The sequence below is a fragment of the Saccharomyces eubayanus genome, chromosome II (assembly GCF_001298625.1).
Source record: "Saccharomyces eubayanus strain FM1318 chromosome II, whole genome shotgun sequence".
In the NCBI taxonomy this organism is placed as follows: domain Eukaryota; kingdom Fungi; phylum Ascomycota; class Saccharomycetes; order Saccharomycetales; family Saccharomycetaceae; genus Saccharomyces; species Saccharomyces eubayanus.
This window is the reverse complement of record NC_030977.1, coordinates 34,412-52,417: the sequence shown is the minus strand read 5'-3', so window position 1 is coordinate 52,417 and position 18,006 is coordinate 34,412. Positions and strand designations below refer to the sequence as shown.

At 41.9% G+C, this 18,006-nt stretch overlaps 10 protein-coding genes and 1 non-coding gene across 11 annotated transcripts; 4 read left to right on the top strand and 7 right to left on the bottom strand.

Annotated features, from left to right (window-relative positions):
• Positions 1-107: 107 nt before the first annotated feature.
• Positions 108-1,373, top strand: MAP2 (methionine aminopeptidase; the record flags this gene model as incomplete). Its single annotated transcript, XM_018363349.1, has 1 exon — positions 108-1,373. One exon carries the CDS (start codon positions 108-110, stop codon positions 1,371-1,373), a length of 1,266 nt encoding a protein of 421 aa, XP_018223478.1.
• A 553-nt stretch (positions 1,374-1,926) lies between these two features.
• SCS22 (phospholipid metabolism-regulating protein SCS22) lies at positions 1,927-2,154 on the top strand (the record flags this gene model as incomplete). Its single annotated transcript, XM_018363348.1, has 1 exon — positions 1,927-2,154. The coding sequence occupies one exon, from the start codon at positions 1,927-1,929 to the stop codon at positions 2,152-2,154; it is 228 nt and encodes a 75-aa protein (XP_018223477.1).
• A 268-nt stretch (positions 2,155-2,422) lies between these two features.
• Positions 2,423-2,932, bottom strand: RPL32 (60S ribosomal eL32 domain-containing protein; the record flags this gene model as incomplete). The annotated part of the gene is made up of 1 exon (XM_018363347.1): positions 2,423-2,932. The coding sequence occupies one exon, from the start codon at positions 2,930-2,932 to the stop codon at positions 2,423-2,425; it is 510 nt and encodes a 169-aa protein (XP_018223476.1).
• A 941-nt stretch (positions 2,933-3,873) lies between these two features.
• On the top strand, positions 3,874-4,542 carry ROX3 (Rox3p; the record flags this gene model as incomplete). The annotated part of the gene is made up of 1 exon (XM_018363346.1): positions 3,874-4,542. One exon carries the CDS (start codon positions 3,874-3,876, stop codon positions 4,540-4,542), a length of 669 nt encoding a protein of 222 aa, XP_018223475.1.
• Positions 4,543-4,737: 195 nt separating this feature from the next.
• Positions 4,738-5,706, bottom strand: MRX3 (Mrx3p; the record flags this gene model as incomplete). The annotated part of the gene is made up of 1 exon (XM_018363345.1): positions 4,738-5,706. One exon carries the CDS (start codon positions 5,704-5,706, stop codon positions 4,738-4,740), a length of 969 nt encoding a protein of 322 aa, XP_018223474.1.
• BRN1 (condensin subunit BRN1) lies at positions 5,703-8,072 on the bottom strand (the record flags this gene model as incomplete). The annotated part of the gene is made up of 1 exon (XM_018363344.1): positions 5,703-8,072. The coding sequence occupies one exon, from the start codon at positions 8,070-8,072 to the stop codon at positions 5,703-5,705; it is 2,370 nt and encodes a 789-aa protein (XP_018223473.1).
• Positions 8,073-8,345: 273 nt separating this feature from the next.
• BNA4 (kynurenine 3-monooxygenase) lies at positions 8,346-9,776 on the bottom strand (the record flags this gene model as incomplete). The annotated part of the gene is made up of 1 exon (XM_018363343.1): positions 8,346-9,776. One exon carries the CDS (start codon positions 9,774-9,776, stop codon positions 8,346-8,348), a length of 1,431 nt encoding a protein of 476 aa, XP_018223472.1.
• A 393-nt stretch (positions 9,777-10,169) lies between these two features.
• Positions 10,170-11,816, bottom strand: ATP1 (F1F0 ATP synthase subunit alpha; the record flags this gene model as incomplete). Its single annotated transcript, XM_018363342.1, has 1 exon — positions 10,170-11,816. One exon carries the CDS (start codon positions 11,814-11,816, stop codon positions 10,170-10,172), a length of 1,647 nt encoding a protein of 548 aa, XP_018223471.1.
• A 581-nt stretch (positions 11,817-12,397) lies between these two features.
• DI49_0089 lies at positions 12,398-12,490 on the bottom strand. The gene is given in 2 exon segments: positions 12,398-12,434; positions 12,453-12,490. It is a non-coding gene; the product is annotated as a tRNA-Phe (tRNA).
• A 1,111-nt stretch (positions 12,491-13,601) lies between these two features.
• Positions 13,602-17,000, top strand: ECM21 (Ecm21p; the record flags this gene model as incomplete). The annotated part of the gene is made up of 1 exon (XM_018363341.1): positions 13,602-17,000. One exon carries the CDS (start codon positions 13,602-13,604, stop codon positions 16,998-17,000), a length of 3,399 nt encoding a protein of 1,132 aa, XP_018223470.1.
• A 227-nt stretch (positions 17,001-17,227) lies between these two features.
• On the bottom strand, positions 17,228-17,875 carry SFT2 (Sft2p; the record flags this gene model as incomplete). The annotated part of the gene is made up of 1 exon (XM_018363340.1): positions 17,228-17,875. The coding sequence occupies one exon, from the start codon at positions 17,873-17,875 to the stop codon at positions 17,228-17,230; it is 648 nt and encodes a 215-aa protein (XP_018223469.1).
• Positions 17,876-18,006: the final 131 nt, after the last annotated feature.

The window sequence follows — 18,006 nt, the reverse complement described above, 5'->3', positions numbered from 1 at the left end:
ATGATGAAAAAAGGCGAGCTTTAAAAAGAAAAGCAACCCATAATAGTTGCTTAATAAGGTAAATATCACAGCAAGACACTGTGGAAAGGAGTTAGCACGTTGCGAGAATGTCCGATGGCAAAGTAGAAAATGCTACTGTATCAGAATTGAAGGAATTACATTTAGAAAATGAGGCTATCGAGCCGCAGGGCGAAACCATAGTTGACGAATCAGGCCCAACGGAAAATAAGAAGAAGAAGAACAAGAAAAAGAAGAAGAAGAAGAGCAATGTGAAGAAAATTGAATTGCTGTTCCCAGATGGGAAGTATCCAGAAGGTGAGTGGATGGACTACCACCAGGATTTCAATCTAGAAAGAACCACTGACGAAGAATCCCGTTATTTGAAAAGAGACTTGGAAAGGGCCGAACATTGGAATGATGTTAGAAAAGGTGCTGAAATCCATCGCCGTGTGAGAAGAGTCATCAAGGACAAGATAGTTCCAGGGATGAAGTTAATGGATATCGCCGATATGATTGAAAATTCCACCAGAAAGTTTACCGGTGCAGAAGACTTATTAGCGATGGATAATCCAAAATCTCAAGGTATCGGGTTCCCTACAGGCCTTTCCCTTAACCACTGTGCTGCACATTTCACACCAAATGCAGGCGACAAGACCGTCTTGAAATACGAAGACGTGATGAAAGTGGACTATGGTGTACAGATAAACGGTAACATCATTGACTCCGCTTTTACCGTTGCGTTTGACCCGCAATACGACAACTTGCTGGCTGCCGTCAAGGATGCCACTTACACGGGTATCAAAGAAGCCGGTATCGATGTCAGACTGACTGACATTGGTGAAGCCATCCAAGAAGTCATGGAATCCTACGAAGTGGAGATCAATGGCGAAACTTTCCAAGTAAAACCCTGTCGTAACCTTTGCGGGCACAATATCGGACCGTACAGTATCCATGGTGGTAAGTCCGTCCCAATTGTCAAGAATGGGGACACCACAAAGATGGAGGAAGGTGAACATTTCGCCATCGAAACTTTTGGCTCTACTGGTAGAGGTTATGTCACTTCCGGCGGGGAAGTTTCCCACTATGCCAGATCTCGCGACGAGCAACAAGTAATGCCCACATTGGACAGTGCCAAAAACTTATTGAAAGTCATAGACCGTAACTTTGGAACTTTACCCTTCTGCCGTCGATATCTGGACAGACTGGGCCAAGAGAAATACTTATTTGCATTGAATAACTTGGTCAGACACGGTTTAGTGCAGGACTATCCTCCATTAAACGATATTCCAGGCTCCTACACCGCGCAATTCGAACACACTATTCTGTTGCATGCGAACAAGAAGGAAGTCGTCTCTAAAGGTGATGACTACTAAGCCAACATGCTAATGACTTCCTCGATACATATATGAAGACTACTGTAGTAACTAAATATAATTTAATAAGGCTTGCCCGTTTAGAATGACGCATCCATTGTTATAAGAAGGAACAAAGGGTATTTCACAATGACATGATGAGTTGTCACAGGGAATGGCAATTAAGAGCGATTAATAATGAGGATAGTGCCGGAAGAATTGGCATTCAAAGGTATGTTTGGAAAGTAGGATTTCTTCGGGCATTTTGCGGCTATTTTTGGTATAACGTACACGTTTACTAATACTTACTGCTCCAGCTCCCCTTAATGAACAATCAACGGAGTATATAAAGCTCGAGAACGATGGCGGCCAGAGGCTGATTTTCAAAGTGAGGACTAGTGCCCCCAAAAGTTATTGTGTGAGGCCCAATGTGGCCATCATTGAGGCTCATGAGAGTACAGAAGTCCAAGTTGTTTTCCTTGGACTACCCAAATCGACTACTGAAGACGAAATCAGACAAAGACGTGACAAGTTCTTGATTGTTACACTTCCTGTCCCTGCAGATTACGCAGACATGAATGATACGAAGCTATTGTCCAACTGGGCTAAGCTCGAAGAACAATACAAGGACGTCATGGTCTTTCAGAAAGTAAAAGTGTCTTACTCCGCGATGCCGAGCCAGAAGGCATCCGATAGGCAAGGTTCGACATCAACATCATCTGCTAGAGAGCAGGGTCTAAATCCAACCACGTTACTTGTCATGACCCTGGTCGCGTTGCTTTTGAACTGGTTATACTACTAACCGAGGAACTTATGTACACATGCACACACACACACACACACACACACACACACACACTCTCTCTTACATACATTTTAGAAAGCTCTTCCAAGAGTAAAGCTAGAAAAGAATCCATAGTTTTGATAGATAATGAAAACAAAATTAAAAAACAGTAAATCACTTTATACAATTATCTAGTGGTAGATTTAAAAAGTTATGGTTGATTTGAATTTTTTGTATTGAAATTTAAAATTAAATGAAGGTTATTATTTGTAAGACTTTATTTAATTTAAGCTTCCAAAGCCAAACGACCCTTTGGGTTGGTGACTTTGACACCTAAAGCCTTAGCTCTGGCCAAAATGACAACTCTGTTCTTGGCAGAAATGTTGTGGGCAATTTCAGCAGCGTAAGACTTGGTGTGCATGGTCAAAGTTTCCAAATCCTTGACGTTAGCAACCAAGAAAATCTTGTGACCAGATGGAGACAAAAACTTAGTCTTCTTGTTAGAACCGTAACCGATCTTTGGTTCAGAGATGTTACCTCTGAATCTTCTTCTAACAACAGAGTCAATACCCTTTTGCTTTCTCCAGTTTTCAGAGACTCTGTGGTAACGGTCAGAGTGGTGACGCTTGAACTTCTTGGTGTGCTTCTTGACAATCTTTGGGTGAGGTAAGGAGGCCATCTGATTAAAAAAATAGAAAAAACGAGCAAAAAAGATTTGCAAACGGAAACATTTTGTTAGTATAACAGATTCAAGAAACGTTAACCTGAAGAATGATTGAATATGAGAATCTCGCATCTTAATCCTTGGAGAATTTTTTTTCTTTAGCTCTTTCCACTATCCAACTCTAGTGGCTTGCATTTCAGACTTGGTATGCATTAGTAGACAACCCCATGTCATTGGTCTAAAGTAGGTCATCTCATCCAATTTCCGTGTGCACTAATGTTTACTTCCATCGCCACGTATAGCTGATGCTGATCTCATAACATTGCCGTTCAGGCCATTCATCTTAGCATACAATCATGTGTCACATACTTTTATCGTTCAGTGTATTGTCCCTTTTTGGTGGTTACTTTAGAATAGGAGAACAAAGTAAATATCAAAAGCTAAGCTCTTTAAAAGTATTTAGCAAACGTTTTTGCAAATAGATGAGAGAACGGTATTACCTGTTGCCAGACTAAAACCTCTCTCTCTCGCAGAGGAAAGGATTCCATTCTCCCTTGCTTCGGGGGCAGGAGCCCAGCCCAGCCTTCCCAGCTCTCCAGGGAAAAGGCCAACACAGTCTCCTCCTAGCAAGGCCAATTCCTTCGCCCGGCGGATGGCTTCCGGGCCTGGTTTGCTGGGCCCAACAGCGCCCAGTGGGCATTTTCCAGCCATCTGTCACTGAAACAGCAAGCGGCCTCAGTTCGGGCTCTTTCCAGCTTGATTTTTGAACCGAAAAAAAAAAACGACAGTTGGTATTGCGCCCAAACATTCTAGAATGCACGGATGTAAAAACGTCGCATACTCGTTTGGTTCATCATTCTACGTTTCTTTTTCCCACATTTTGATAGAGACAATAGATAGACGTGGAAGAAAAAAAAAAAAAAAGAAAAGCCCAACAATATTGAGAAACGAAGAGGTGTACTTGGTTTAAATAGAGCCTTTTCGTTCCGTTCTCGTCTAGCAATCGCAACTTGATAAAGACTTATAGTGGCTAATACTACCAATATTAACTTAACCGACAAGATACAACTATAATGGCCTCAAGCGTAGACGAAAGCACGATTCCCTCATACTACTATTACGTGGATCCAGAAACAACGTACACGTATCAACAGCCAAACCCTCTACAGGACTTGATATCGGTGTACGGCCTGGACGACATCTCCAGACAAGTGGCAAGAACGAACGTGGACGGCACGAAAGCCGTGAAACTGAGAAAGTCTTACAAGAACCAAATAGCCGATCTTTCAGGAAAATTCTCCACCATACCGACCAGAGAAAATGGCAAGGGTGGCCAAATAGCACATATTCTTTTCCAAAATAACCCTGACATGATGATACAACCATCCCAGCAGGGGCCGGGTCAAAACATGTCAGAACAGCAGTGGAGCGAGCAGCTGCGCAATAGGGACATCGCATTATTCCAGCCTCCAAATTTCGATTGGGACCTTTGCTCTTCAGTGCTGTCGCAGTTTGAAAGGTCATATCCAAGCGAGTTTGCGAACCAGGCTCAGGGTGGCGCTCAAGCGCCTTTCGACATAGATGACTTGGCATTCGATCTGGACGGTACGGGCAAAAGTCAATCGGGTTCAACTGCGAACGCCAATAACAAGAAAAGGAAAAACAAATCTAGCGGTAGCTCGATGGCTACACCAACACATAGCGATAGTCACGATGACATGAAAAGAAGAAGGCTGGAGTAGTTTTCTACGTCGGCTCCATCGCCTTCTGGCTTTACTCCAAAAAAAGAACAGATCATTTACCCATAATAAGGCACGTTTGTGCTTCGGCGGTAATTATATGAAATATATATAAACGCACATGCGTATATATATGTATATGCATATCTATATATAATTTTTGAATAGAGAATATTAATTTGAGACAGGATTGGACTTTCAAAACATGTCTAGCCAATTGAAGTACCTGAACCAAGTAGGTTCAACGAGAACGCAATTGGCTTTAACAAACTTTTTGACTGCTTCATTTTTGGGGCTGAATAAGTTCCAGCCTTTACCCACTTTTCCAGAGGCCATTTCTGATGGGAACTCCTCTAAATGTCCCTCGATAACACATTTTCTACCCTTGCACTCTTTGACACTTGCTTTTAACATAATGGTTGTGTCCACGGGTATGTCCTCAAGAAACTCTAGTGACAGTCTTGCTGTTACACCTCTTTTGCTAGGTAACAGCGGGAAACCGCAGTAACACAGCGCTTCGTCTAATAGCAATGAAAGTAGGCCCTTATGAACGTTACCTTCCCTGTTCCCCAACTCAGTGCCCAAATGATAAATCACGGTCACCTCGCCGCGGTTCACATCATGGAAAACTAACGGATCGATTTCAAGCTTTCCCTTGCCAAACAAAAGGCCTTGTCCGACATGGTATTCTCTATGTCCGCTAGGTATTTTCTCGCTGAATAAAATATGCTCTGTATTATCTTCGTTGACCAACTTTTTGTAGATTTCGCTTTCTTCAACTTGTGCAAGGATGTCCGTTCTCTGCAGCACCATAGGTTGTCGACTCTTTGCTGCGCTGGCCAGCTTTAAAGGCGTCTTAAGATCATTCAATGATAGGCCACCGGCATCATCTGGCCATGCTTTCACAAACGCGCCAACGCCAAGTGTAAACCCCACCGTGGGTAAGATTACTGCTCTATTGACCAATTTAAACAAAAGTGGTATTATTCTAGCCATTTTGGATGCATGACCGTCTGTTTTGCTGTGCCGATGTTGAAGGAACAGAATACCTTGTTTTCTTATATGTACTTTTTTCCCGAAGCTGTTCTCCTTCGGCGATAAGGATCTGGTAAGTCCGAAGGCTTTGAGAAACTTCGGAGTACAAAGAAAAGAGATCATTACTTTCATGACGCTGTTTGTACTGTCACCAGATCCTCATAGTTCACTATCAAGTCATCGTAATTGTCTGTGCTGGTTATCTGCAACCCATGCTCATTAGCCAGGTGTAAAAGGCATATAAAACAAAAACTCGTAGAGATGTCCTTTAACGTTTCATCCGAGTACATCTTACTTATACCTTGGATAATTTCAGAAAATTTAAGTTCCTTGCGAGGCTCGTCCTCTTTGGAAGGCTCATCCACTGTGGGAGGCTCATCTTCTTCAAGAGGTTCGTCTGTCTTGGGGGGTTCGTCTGTTTTGGGTGGTTCGTCTTCTTTAGAAGTTTCATCCTCTTTAGGAAGTGTATCCTCTTTTTTGGCATCTTGTGCTTGTATCAAACTATTTATCGATTTCCATACGTTTTTCTTTAACCTTCTCACGTCAACCTTTTTTGAGACCCTTGAATATGTGACCTTGTTGTCCCTAATGGGGAATTTATGTTCTTCGTCATCCTGTAAGTCTAGTTTCACGCTCCCTTCCTCGCTGTTATCAGCCCCTTCAAAAGCTTGGTTAAAATCGATACCGCCCATATCATCTTCGAATGGGTTATCCAGTGCCCCACCAACCACATCGCCAACTTCCTTAGAATTTTCTATTTCTTTTTGTTCTTGTTCTATCCTTTCATAGTTATTTGCCCAAAAATGCTCATCTGCAATAGCAGGAGCATCATTGTTTGTAGCATTGGTAGAGGACGTACTTTTGTCAAGAGCCCTTGAGCTAGTATCGCCCGCCGAATGTCTCTTATGTTGAAAAAGGCTCATCTTTTGTCCCGGTTTGATAAATAATCTTGTAATCTTATCAGTAGAAAAATGGAAATCATCTGGTAGCAAATAATGCGAATCGTTTTTCCTATTCTTTATTGGCATATCAATCTTTGTTCGTCCCTTGGGTCCAAAAATCTTATCTTCAAACCCATCATCCTTTTGGAAAAAATCAATTTCTAAAGTCTTTTTTTGTTTGCTCTTCTTCTTAGCATCCGTTAACTTGTCATTCTCGGTGTTTTTGCTCGTAGAATCTCCTACAGGAGCTGGTGTTTTTGTTAATGCATCAGCTCCTTTACTCACTGTGTTCATTTTTTTGAAATTACGTACTTTCCAATGCTCTCTTCCTCTCCAATTTCTATTTAGGTTCTCATCAAAATATGTCATTAGATCTTTTTCAAATATGCCTCCTACGGTATCGCTTTTCCCATCATCTTGATCAACCTCCTCATCTTGGGGAGTATTATCATGATTATCGTCAGGATATTCTAGCTCCTGCTGCATGCCCATATCAAGTTCATCGATACCGTCTTCGGCATTATCTGGGACAGCCTCTTGTAGTTCTTCTTCCGTCAAAAAGTTATCGAATTTCGTATTCACATTCTCTATGAAACCTTTTGCTTTATTGATGTCTTCGACAACGTTCCTAAGTTGCTCAATTGATCCTGAAATTTCACAAACAGCAATCTGGTCAAATTTTATGAAGTCCATACCAAGGGATAAAATCTCATCCTCCATTGAGGGAGCATTCGCGACTGAAATGTTTAGCATTGAATCGTTACAGCTACTAAGTAGTGACTGGCTGTGCTCATTATCACTGTTCACTACACTGTTTGCTTCGATTGGATCGTCTTCTTGGCTTTGATCTTGAAAGGCTTCATCTTGAGTCATTTGCTGGTTATCCTTGATAGAAGCGTCAAATATAACTCTTGCGGTACTGTCTATATTTAATGTGTTCAATAATAAGCTTTTAGCACCGCCCTCATCAAAGTCTACCAAGGCTTTCTTAAACAATGGGTCAATGCTTAGTTCTTGGTCTAACTCTTTCATCTTAATTGTTTCAAACTCCACCAAGGTGGTTTCTAAAACACGATTGTAAACTCTTCGCCTTGTATTGTTCGCATCAGGGTCATTCGAAATGGGCATACCAGTTAATGGATCGATCTGCACGTTTGCCTCTTCATCGTCGTCATCTTCAAGTCCTTGACCATTTCCGTTGGTACCGTCGCTTCCATTAGATGAATCGTTTGTCTTCCTTTGCGCTAATCCACTCAGCAATTTCCCTGTCTCTGTTGTCACTGAATCAACTCTTGAAGAATAAATCTTAATACACCCGTCTAACGTGGCTGATGCCTTTTGGAAATTAATATTATTCTCGCCATCTTTCAGGACGTCCAAGTCATAAAAATAATCAATCAATGCAAAATTCCAACTATTTCGCGAATTGATTTTATTATCTGTAGCCATTTTGATCCATTCTTCAAAATTTGCCATCACCGTGGATCTATTGGTAAAGAGGTTGTGCTCTTCTCTTTCATCTTCGTCATTATTTTCATACCTTAATTGGGTAGTCATTATATTTCAGTCACCTACTAACGCAACCACACCTAACAAAGTATCTTGACTCCTCAAAATAATTTTCCATTTTACCATTTATCCAGCGCATAAATAAATATATACTCTTTGATCTATATGGTTTTTTTTACATTATTACTAAAAGGTAAACAATGGAAGCGCGTACTTTACCGTTCAGCGTGATCATAATAACATACTATGTATCTTTTTAAATGTATCACCTAATCTAAGTAGCTCTTGCTAAACCACTACAAACGAAAAGAGCCCGTTGATCTAGGACCGCTCTCTGGCCAAAAACTTGAAAAGCTTGAAACTACTGACGGATAATATCCCGATTGCCAAAGATTCTAAAAATTTCAAGATTCGGGTCTGTTTCCCAGCCCTTTCTAACGCTTTGGAGTACGAAATATCGGACCTGAAGGATACCATTGTGTACAGAGGTATCCATTTTTCCCTCATCATGACACTGAATAGAGCATCGAGCTTTCTCCTAAACAAGAAACGCTTCGACGTAACATCATGTGACATTTCCTTGTAATTTCTCTTTGCCAGTTCGGTAATAGAAACAAGGTCTTTGTGTCTTGTTTGACTATACTCAACAAAGGCACTTGAACGATCACCTGAGTGCTTTTTCAACAGTTCCATTAGAATTCTCACATCTTCGAACCCGCAATTCATGCCTTGGCCATAGAATGGTACCATTGCATGTGCTGCGTCACCTAGTAGGATGGCTTTCCCACCGGGAACGTCGTATGGTTTACAATTCACGCAAACAAGACTCTCCTTAGGATATGTGATAAACCTTTTTACAGCGTCGTCCAGATCCATAATATTTACAATATCAGGAAAGTTCTCGACTAGAAAGTTCTTCACACGTGACTCTGAAGTGATCAAATCTGAAATTTGATCTTTAGGCCCAAAGAATGTCGAAGTAAACGAGCCGTCGCTGTTGGCCAGAGCAATTAACATGAACCTGTGACGAGGCCAAATATGTAAATGGTCGGGCGCTATGGCAAAATTCCCTCCATACTCCTGCTTAGATACCTTGGTGGCGGGGATATAAAGCTCAATATAACGTAAATCCATGTATTCTTGCGAATAATCCATCTCAACTTTACGTTGCATCTGTGATCTTGTAGCAGAGTAAGCACCATCACAACCTATGATGAAGTCGAATTTTTCTATATTTGGTACCTTCGAATCTTCCTCAGCAGCAAAATGACATATTTGCTTGTCATCGGTCCATTCGATTCGGGCCAACTTATGACCGAATTTTAGCTCTGCTGTAGTCTTTTCTAATTCATCCAATAGTTTATTATTTAATACAGATCTATTGATGGAATTGATGGCTTCTCCATGTAAGCCATACAATTGAGATTCCTGCTCACCCCTCAAATCATGAATCATTCGGCCTTTCATGGGAATCATATCTTGCAAAATGCGTTCACACGCACCAAAATCTACCGATTTCAGTGCATCAATGCCTCGGGCAGAGATCGCCAAATTGATGGATTTCAAGTTTTTATTTTGAGTGGTGTCCAACCTTGGATCATGTCTAAAGTCATAAAGTGTGACTTGATATCCCTCTTTAGATAATGCCAATGCAGCAAGACAGCCTACTAACCCTGCCCCTATAACAGCTACCGATTCAGACATATACAGACGAAATAGTTTGTTTGAGGTCGTGTATGTTTCAAGTGTCATAAATATTTAATTATTGAAAGCAACGTCCGTGCCAGAAATTCGGGCCTTTTTATAAGAAACACTAGAAGAAAAAAAGAGTCAATGCATACAATAGGATAAAAGAGAAGGCATAGGTAGAAAAAATACTCTTAAAATAAATATCGCATGAAGGCGATATTTCCTTATAATTTTTAGTAGTTACTTACTTTCCTTGAAAGAAAAGTAGGGGCATTATTTACCATAAGAATAATAATAATATATAATAATCAAAATAAAAAAACTCTAAAGATATTCAGATTTTTCAGGGATGTTGTTGAATTTCACTGTCAATGTAATTTTTTTTTCATTTTTTTTTAAAATTTCTATATTTACATTTCTCTTTGAGACGTATCTTATATTCATTTTTTTAATTCATTAAAAAGTGGCAACAAAGGATTCTGTAGCACTCTTTAAGGAAGCCAACAGTTCTTTTGACAATTCACCCTTTTCTCTAATTTCAGTTAGAAGTTCATCGTGATTAGATTTTAGGTAAGATAAGAAAGAAGATTCAAACTCACCAATTCTTGATAGTTCAATGTTGTCCAAATGACCGTTAACACCAGCATAGATCAATGGAACTTGTTCTTCGGTAGCCAATGGAGAGTATTGGTTTTGCTTCAATAATTGAGTCAATCTTTCACCTCTAACCAAAGTTTGCTTGGTAGAAGCATCTAAATCGGAACCAAATTGGGCAAAAGCAGCGACTTCTCTGTATTGAGCCAAAAACAATTTCAAAGAACCGGCGACTTGCTTCAAAGCTTTGACTTGAGCAGCGGAACCGACACGAGAGACGGACAAACCGACGTTAATGGCAGGTCTGATACCTTTGTAGAATAATTCAGCTTCCAAGAAAATTTGACCATCGGTAATGGAAATGACATTGGTTGGAATATAAGCCGAAACATCACCACCTTGAGTTTCAATAACAGGCAAGGCGGTCAAAGAACCGGAACCTTCCTTTTCGGACAACTTAGCAGCTCTTTCCAAAAGTCTTGAATGCAAGTAAAAGACATCACCAGGGTAGGCTTCACGACCAGGAGGACGTCTCAACAACAAAGACAATTGACGGTATGCGACGGCTTGCTTCGACAAGTCATCGTATACGATCAAAGCGTGCTTACCGTTATCTCTGAACCATTCACCAATGGATGCAGCGGTAAACGGAGCCAAGTATTGCAAAGGAGCGGCTTCAGATGCGGTGGCGGCAACAATGATGGTATACTTCATGGCGTCGTGTTGTTCCAAAGTCTGGACCAATTGGGCAACGGTGGATCTTTTCTGTCCGACGGCAACGTAAACACAGTAAAGTTTTTTGGTTTCGTCGTTACCGTTGTTCCATCTCTTTTGGTTTAAGATGGTGTCCAAGGCGACGGCGGTCTTACCGGTTTGACGATCACCAATGATCAGTTCTCTTTGGCCTCTACCGATAGGGACCAACGCGTCAACGGCTTTCAAACCGGTCTGGACCGGTTCGTGGACGGATCTTCTTGGCAAGATACCTGGGGCTTTGACCTGAGCTCTTGAACGACCCACGGAGTCAAGGGGTCCCTTACCATCAATTGGGTTACCTAGAGCATCAACGACTCTACCCAAAAGGCCTGGGCCAACGGGAACATCGACAATCTTACCGGTTCTCTTAACCAACTCACCTTCCTTGACCAGTCTGTCAGAACCGAAAAGAACGATACCGACTTGACCGGGCTCCAAGTTCAAAGCCATACCTTTGACACCGGAGGAAAATTCGACCAATTCTTCGGCTTGGATGTTGTTTAAACCGAAAACACGGGCAATACCATCACCGACGGCAAGAACCCTACCGGTTTCGTTCAAGTTGGCCTCATCGGACACGCCCTTGATTCTTTCCTCTAAAATGGAGGAAACTTCTGTGGGTTGCGCCTTGGTGGAAGCCAATCTTCTGGCGGAGGCCAAAGCAGCAACACCAGCGGCAGGTCTTGCGGCTCTGGCGGAGTGCAGTAAAGTTCTCGACAGAGAACGGATAGCAGCAGTACGAGCTAACATCATTGTATGTGCGTTATTATTGCTATTGTGATTGCTACGAGGGCTGAACGATTAATCTGTTATGTACCAATGGTTCGCAGCGGGAAAAAAAAAAACTTTCTCGAGTATGTGTAATGAGAGTCTTCTTTTCTTTTCTTTCTTTGTTTGACCTAGAGTATATATGCCTTGTTTGGGAATATATGAGAAATCAATTAAAAACGAAAAAAGAGAGGGAGTAACAACGTCAATGGAAAAAGCAGGAAGAATGAAAACAATCTAACAAGATCAATTGAAAGAGCTATGACAGTATAAAATCTCTGCTTTCGTAGAAGGAAGGGTTTTTCTTTTCAAGAAGTCGACTGAAAAAGAGCGAATGTGGGTTTGGATATGTACCATGTATAACAACTATAATAAATACAAGATTCAAAAAAGGCGTAAAAGGCGTGAAGGGGCAGGAGAGCACCGGGCCCAGTTTTAAAGGGATCTGATTGGCTTAGAAGCCACCGCGGCCGCATCACCCGGGCGACCAATCAGCGCGGAGAAACGGGCCTAAAAGCAGGAAAAAAAACGTGCTGTGCGAAAAAAAACTGCAACGAAAAAATAAATGCGAATTCTGTGGATCGAACACAGGACCTCCAGATTACTTGACCGAAGTTTTATTCTTCAGTCTGGCGCTCTCCCAACTGAGCTAAATCCGCTTGTATTTTATAAAAGAAGGAGCTTCAACTTGTTACACTTGCTACACTTGCTATTAGCTATATTATTAAGCGCGCACATGCCAGAGCGTTGAAGTCAACGTTGTTTGGTGTCTCAGAAAGACTATCCAAAAAAGCATGAACACGAGGTTCTGCGTTACCACCTCAGCATTATTCCACCTCCCCATAAATCCTTCGCAGGACAGATCGTGGTTTTCAAGATGGTTCGTACTCAAGTTTAGCCGCTGAAGTAATATCTTTCTTTCAAGCGTGTGTCTAATGTGACAGAAGTATAGCGATGACAAGTTCGTTTAAAAGCATGCCATTGCCACATAAGAAGTTTTTTTACCTTATGTTTTTCTATGCGCTGTCCACAATACTCAAGAACCACACCGAATTATAAAAATAAAAGTGAACGAGCCCTTCTCAGTTCTAAAGCGAAACAAAAAAATCCGCACTAGCTTCTTTACCAGATATAACCCTCTACCTAACAACTGTCTTCCACCGTGTAATCCCGCTCATCCCGTAATACCTACCATACGTGATCCGCCGGGTTTTACTACGGAATGTCTGGGCCTTCCTCACATGACACTTCGCCGTTTTACGAGCATGACCATCAAAGAGTCTTACTTCGACAGTCCATGCGTCAGTAAGGTTCCCACAAGAAACAGGCTCCGCGGAACCTTATTAAGTACACCGTATTTCCGCAATACCTTTCCCCCTCCCTCAGCACCTCTTGCCTCTTTCCTCTTGCCTCAAGCTACGCATCGTTCCCACCCCTTAATATATAACGGTTTGGTCATATGTGCTGTAGTTGTACCACACAAAACACTCACTGATCTCGCAGCATCGAAAACCTATCATCAATCTTTCTTCAGCCTCTGACTCTTCCGAAGGATCTCCACTTTTACTCATTTCCGTTTCCATTTTTGTAAGAAAGAACAAAAAAGGGACGAAAAAAATAAAAAAAAAAGAAAACGACTAACTGCTATTAAGGTTAATCGTAACCCTTAGATAAGCCACGTTTTATATATATTTTTGGAGGGGCCTTAGGTGAGGTAACTTCTATAAGGTAAAGAAGGATAAACAAGATTTTCCTTACCCCTATCGGGCCATGCCTTTTATATCATCGAGATCAGTGGCGAAAAATTCCTCGCACTCTTTATCAGAAACAGATCTGAACCATTCCAAAGGACAACTCTCTCAAGCCTCCCCCACAAAGAAATCAGGGTCCATGCAGCAACGAAGAAGATCCTCCACCATCAAGCATGCGCTGTCGTCGTTTCTCGGTGGTGCAGCCGCTAATGCCACCTCAAATTCCATCTTGCCCAAAAGTGTGAAAAACGGCACTACCAACTTCAACATCAGAAGCAGCCATACAGACGCCCAGCTCTCGGGTAAAAAGCAGAACAAACAGCTACCCCAAGAAGCTAGACGACATAGCACTACCGCCGTTACAGGCCCCAACAATGATAACGGCACCACCTCTCCGAGGTCCTCGACCTCGGACACTAACCGCCGGTCCCTGGGACGGTCGTCGGTAGATCAGGACCCTCGGACCGCAGGCGTTCGCTATTCGCAGATTGAAGAGGATAGCGAGGTCCTGGATTTCGACGATGACCACAATTCATCGGCCGTGGTGTCGAGCGACCTATCGTCGGCTTCCTATACAAGACTGACTAGCTCGAAAAAAAAATTCAATAAGCAATTTTTGTCAGAATATCTAACCGCTAGAGGTCTATTGAGCCCCAAAGCAGTTCTTTCGAATGACGACTTGAAAATTTCCATCTCCACGAGCGGCGAAAGCGTTTTCTTACCAACGATATCCACGAACGACGACGAGTATTTGACTAGGCTCAACGGGCTCAATGACGGAGCAGACGATGCTGAAGCTGATTTTTTCCTGGATGGTCAGGACCAGCCAGACAGCAATGGTTCTGTTCCCACAAACAATGACCTGCCCGCGACGACGGCGGCACAGGTCGCAGGAAGTGGCGCGGCAAATGCCAATAGGGACACACTTCTGAGAGAGAATACTTCGGAGGAGCGTCCAAACTTGACTTCTGATTCCACTTCAAGGTCCGTTGAAATCGACAGCTCCATGGTGTCGTATAGCATAGCCGTTATAATATCTGTCAAGAAACAAACCCGGTTTGCCGACATACAACTGGAACTATGTTCGAGGGTTAAGGTGTTTTGGAATACAGGCGTGCCCCCAACAAAGACATTTAACGAAGAATTTTATAACGCTGCATCGATGAAATGGAACTTAAACAGCGAAAATTTCAATTTGTTTGTACCGTTAAGCATCTCTCCAGATGACCAGATGATCGAAAATAACACCAACGATCGTCAAATGAGACTTTTCAAAAACAAACCCGTAGAAGAAAGAACCTACTTGGACAAGACGAAAACGAAACAAGACCTCCTAGGCACTATCGACACCAAAAAAAACTACCTGTACCAACCTGGTGATTACGTGTTCTTGGTACCGGTCGTATTCTCCAACCATGTCCCGGAAACGATTTACTTGCCCTCTGCACGTGTTGGGTACAGACTGAGACTTGCTACAAAGGTAGTTAATAAAAAAGGCTTCTACAATCAAGATCCGATTCCCCCTCAATTAGCCGCATCGCCTGATTCTTCTTCGTCGCTAAGCTCTACTTCCTCTTCCTTAAAACTCACCGAAACGRAATCTGCCCAAGCACACAAGAAGATCGGAAATGCCCTATTCCATAAGGTAAAGAATCATTTGCATATGAGTTCACATCAACTTAAAAGCGAAGGAGCTGGCGAGGAGGACGTTTTTGCAGAGTACCCATTCAAAATCATCAGAACGCCACCACCCGTTGCAGTGTCCACTGCGAATAAACCGATATATATCAATAGGGTCTGGACAGATTCTTTGTCATACGAAATCTCCTTTGCTCAGAAATACGTGTCATTAGATAGCGATGTTCCCATAAAGATCAAATTGGCACCAATTTGCAAAAATGTTTATGTTAAACGTATTCATGTCAGTGTCACTGAAAAAGTTACCTTTGTCAGTAAAGGTTATGAGTATGAATACGATCAGACAGATCCTGTCGCCAAAGACCCGTACAACCCTTATTATTTGGATTTTGCCTCCAAGAGAAGGAAGGAAAGAAGTCTATCCTTGTTTGAAATCAGAACCAAGGAAAAGGGTGGAAGGGCGCTACGAGAAGAAATTGTGGAGAATGCGTTCAATGATAATCTTTTATCTTACAGTCCCATAGATGACGACGGCGATACTAAAGGCAACCAAAGGGAAAGAATTGGCATTACGGAGCCAATAATTATTGAAACAAATTTGAAGTTCCCCAAATATGAAGATTTAGATAAAAGAACCGCTAAGATAATACCACCTTATGGAATTGATGCATATGCAAGTATTCCCAATCTCGAACATGCTCCAACTAACGGACCATCTCATCGTCGTCCAAGCGTGATAGGATTTTTGTCAGGTCATAAAAACTCAAAGACTCATGACGAAAATGCAAAAACTGTTTATGATTCAAAATTCCACGAAACAAGAATCAAGACCAATTCCGGCCTGCCTGTGAAATCACATACACGGTTAAACAAGCCCAAAAGAGGTTTATATCTGGACAGTTTACATTTTAGTAACATCTATTGTAGACACAAGTTAGAGATCATGCTAAGGATAAGTAAGCCTGACCCTGAAAATCCATCCAAATTAAGGCACTACGAAGTACTGATCGACACCCCTATATTCCTCGTATCTGAGCTATGTAACAGTGGTAATATGGAACTACCCACTTATGACATGGCTACAATGGACGGCCAAAATAACCACACTCCTGCTAGTGTGAATAATGATTTTTTTGGAAACACATGTCCACCTCCACCAACTTTCGAAGAAGCCATATCTGTTCCAGCTTCCCCCATCGTTTCTCCAATGGGATCGCCTAATATCATGGCATCATATGACCCTGATTTACTATCCATTCAGCAGTTGAACTTATCAAGAACTACGTCTATTAGTGGGCCATCAGGATCCAATGACGAGAGTAGCTTAATGAACACTAACCGTAACAGTATTTCGAACGGTAATGCAATGAACGGAAATATTACAAATTCCGCGTTTGCTTCTAACAACAGCGGCCAGGGCGTCGCCAGGGCAAGAGCCACATCAGTCAACGATAGGTCAAGATTCAACAACCTCGATAGATTATTGAGCACACCATCACCTATCAATGTGTCGAATGTCTCTTCACCAGTAAACGGCTCATCACAAGGGTATGGGGATGCCACCATACGAAATTCAAACTCTTTCTCTGAAGAGAAAGCTGACAGTTCGAACGCTTTTTTCAAAAAGGGTTACACCCTATCAAGTGTAAAAGACGACGAAGAAAAAGATGGAATAGTTAGTTCGAGTTCGGCAGAATCATTAATTTCTCGTGGTAACGAGTTATTGAACGAGCCACCACGTTATGAGGRGATAGTGCCTTTGATGAGCGACGAGGAGTAGAATTTGTCTTTTTCTTTTTTTTCTTTCTCTCTAATATGCTTTACATTGCTTCAAGGTGATTATTTATATAGAACAGTGGCATGTTTTACTCTTTTCCTTTTTTGTTACATGCTATTTTATTAGGTTAGGTTATAAAGTTTTGTTTTCGTTGTTTTATATAGTATAAATATTATTTTTCCATTTCATGAACCCAATACAACACACATTTATGCAATATGAATACTTGATTATATGCGTAGGACACCTCTCGCGGAGTTGACACCAACGGAGCTCAACATCCTCAAACCTGTCGCACCAAACGGGAAATAAGAAATTGCATAATATATGACAGCAATTAGCTCCAGAACGGCACACGTTATAGTGAGCGCGGTGCTTTTGGCAAAGGCTGCAAAATAAATCGTCATAAAGCAAGTGGCAAAAAAGAAAACGGCAAACGGCAATCTTTCCTTGGAAGTCAGATGCTTAAAGTAAGCTAGTGGCCCCATCAGCACCCCAAATGCAAATACAAACAATAAGGAACCCATCGTCCACAATAGACCAAACTTTCTTGGCTTGGTAGCTAAAACGGGGAAGAGAAAGATGCAAAGAGTGAAGCATGCAGTTGAACCCAGCAGGAAACACACRAAGAGCACCATTCTTTCCGTTCTTGACAACTGGAACCACGACGGCTCCTGATCTTGCACCAGATCCTGTCTAGACACAGGCAATGTCTGGTATATATCCTGGGCCTTAGTGTTCAGGGAGTCCGCCCAGCTCGAAAACAGTGTCTTGGCAGACTCATTGAAACCTTGCGAATTTTGTTGTCTTGTTTGGTTCCATCTATTCAACGAGTCACGCAGACCGTTAACCTGGCTTGAAGGTTGTTCTTCACTCATATTTCTTTGCTTCTAAAAACAACACGCGGCTAAACACAATAAAGATAATATAAATCCCACACTGTAAACACAACCAGATGTCCGAATCCTCTAATTTCTTCTTGGTTTCCCCAAGATTAGACCCTGACCAA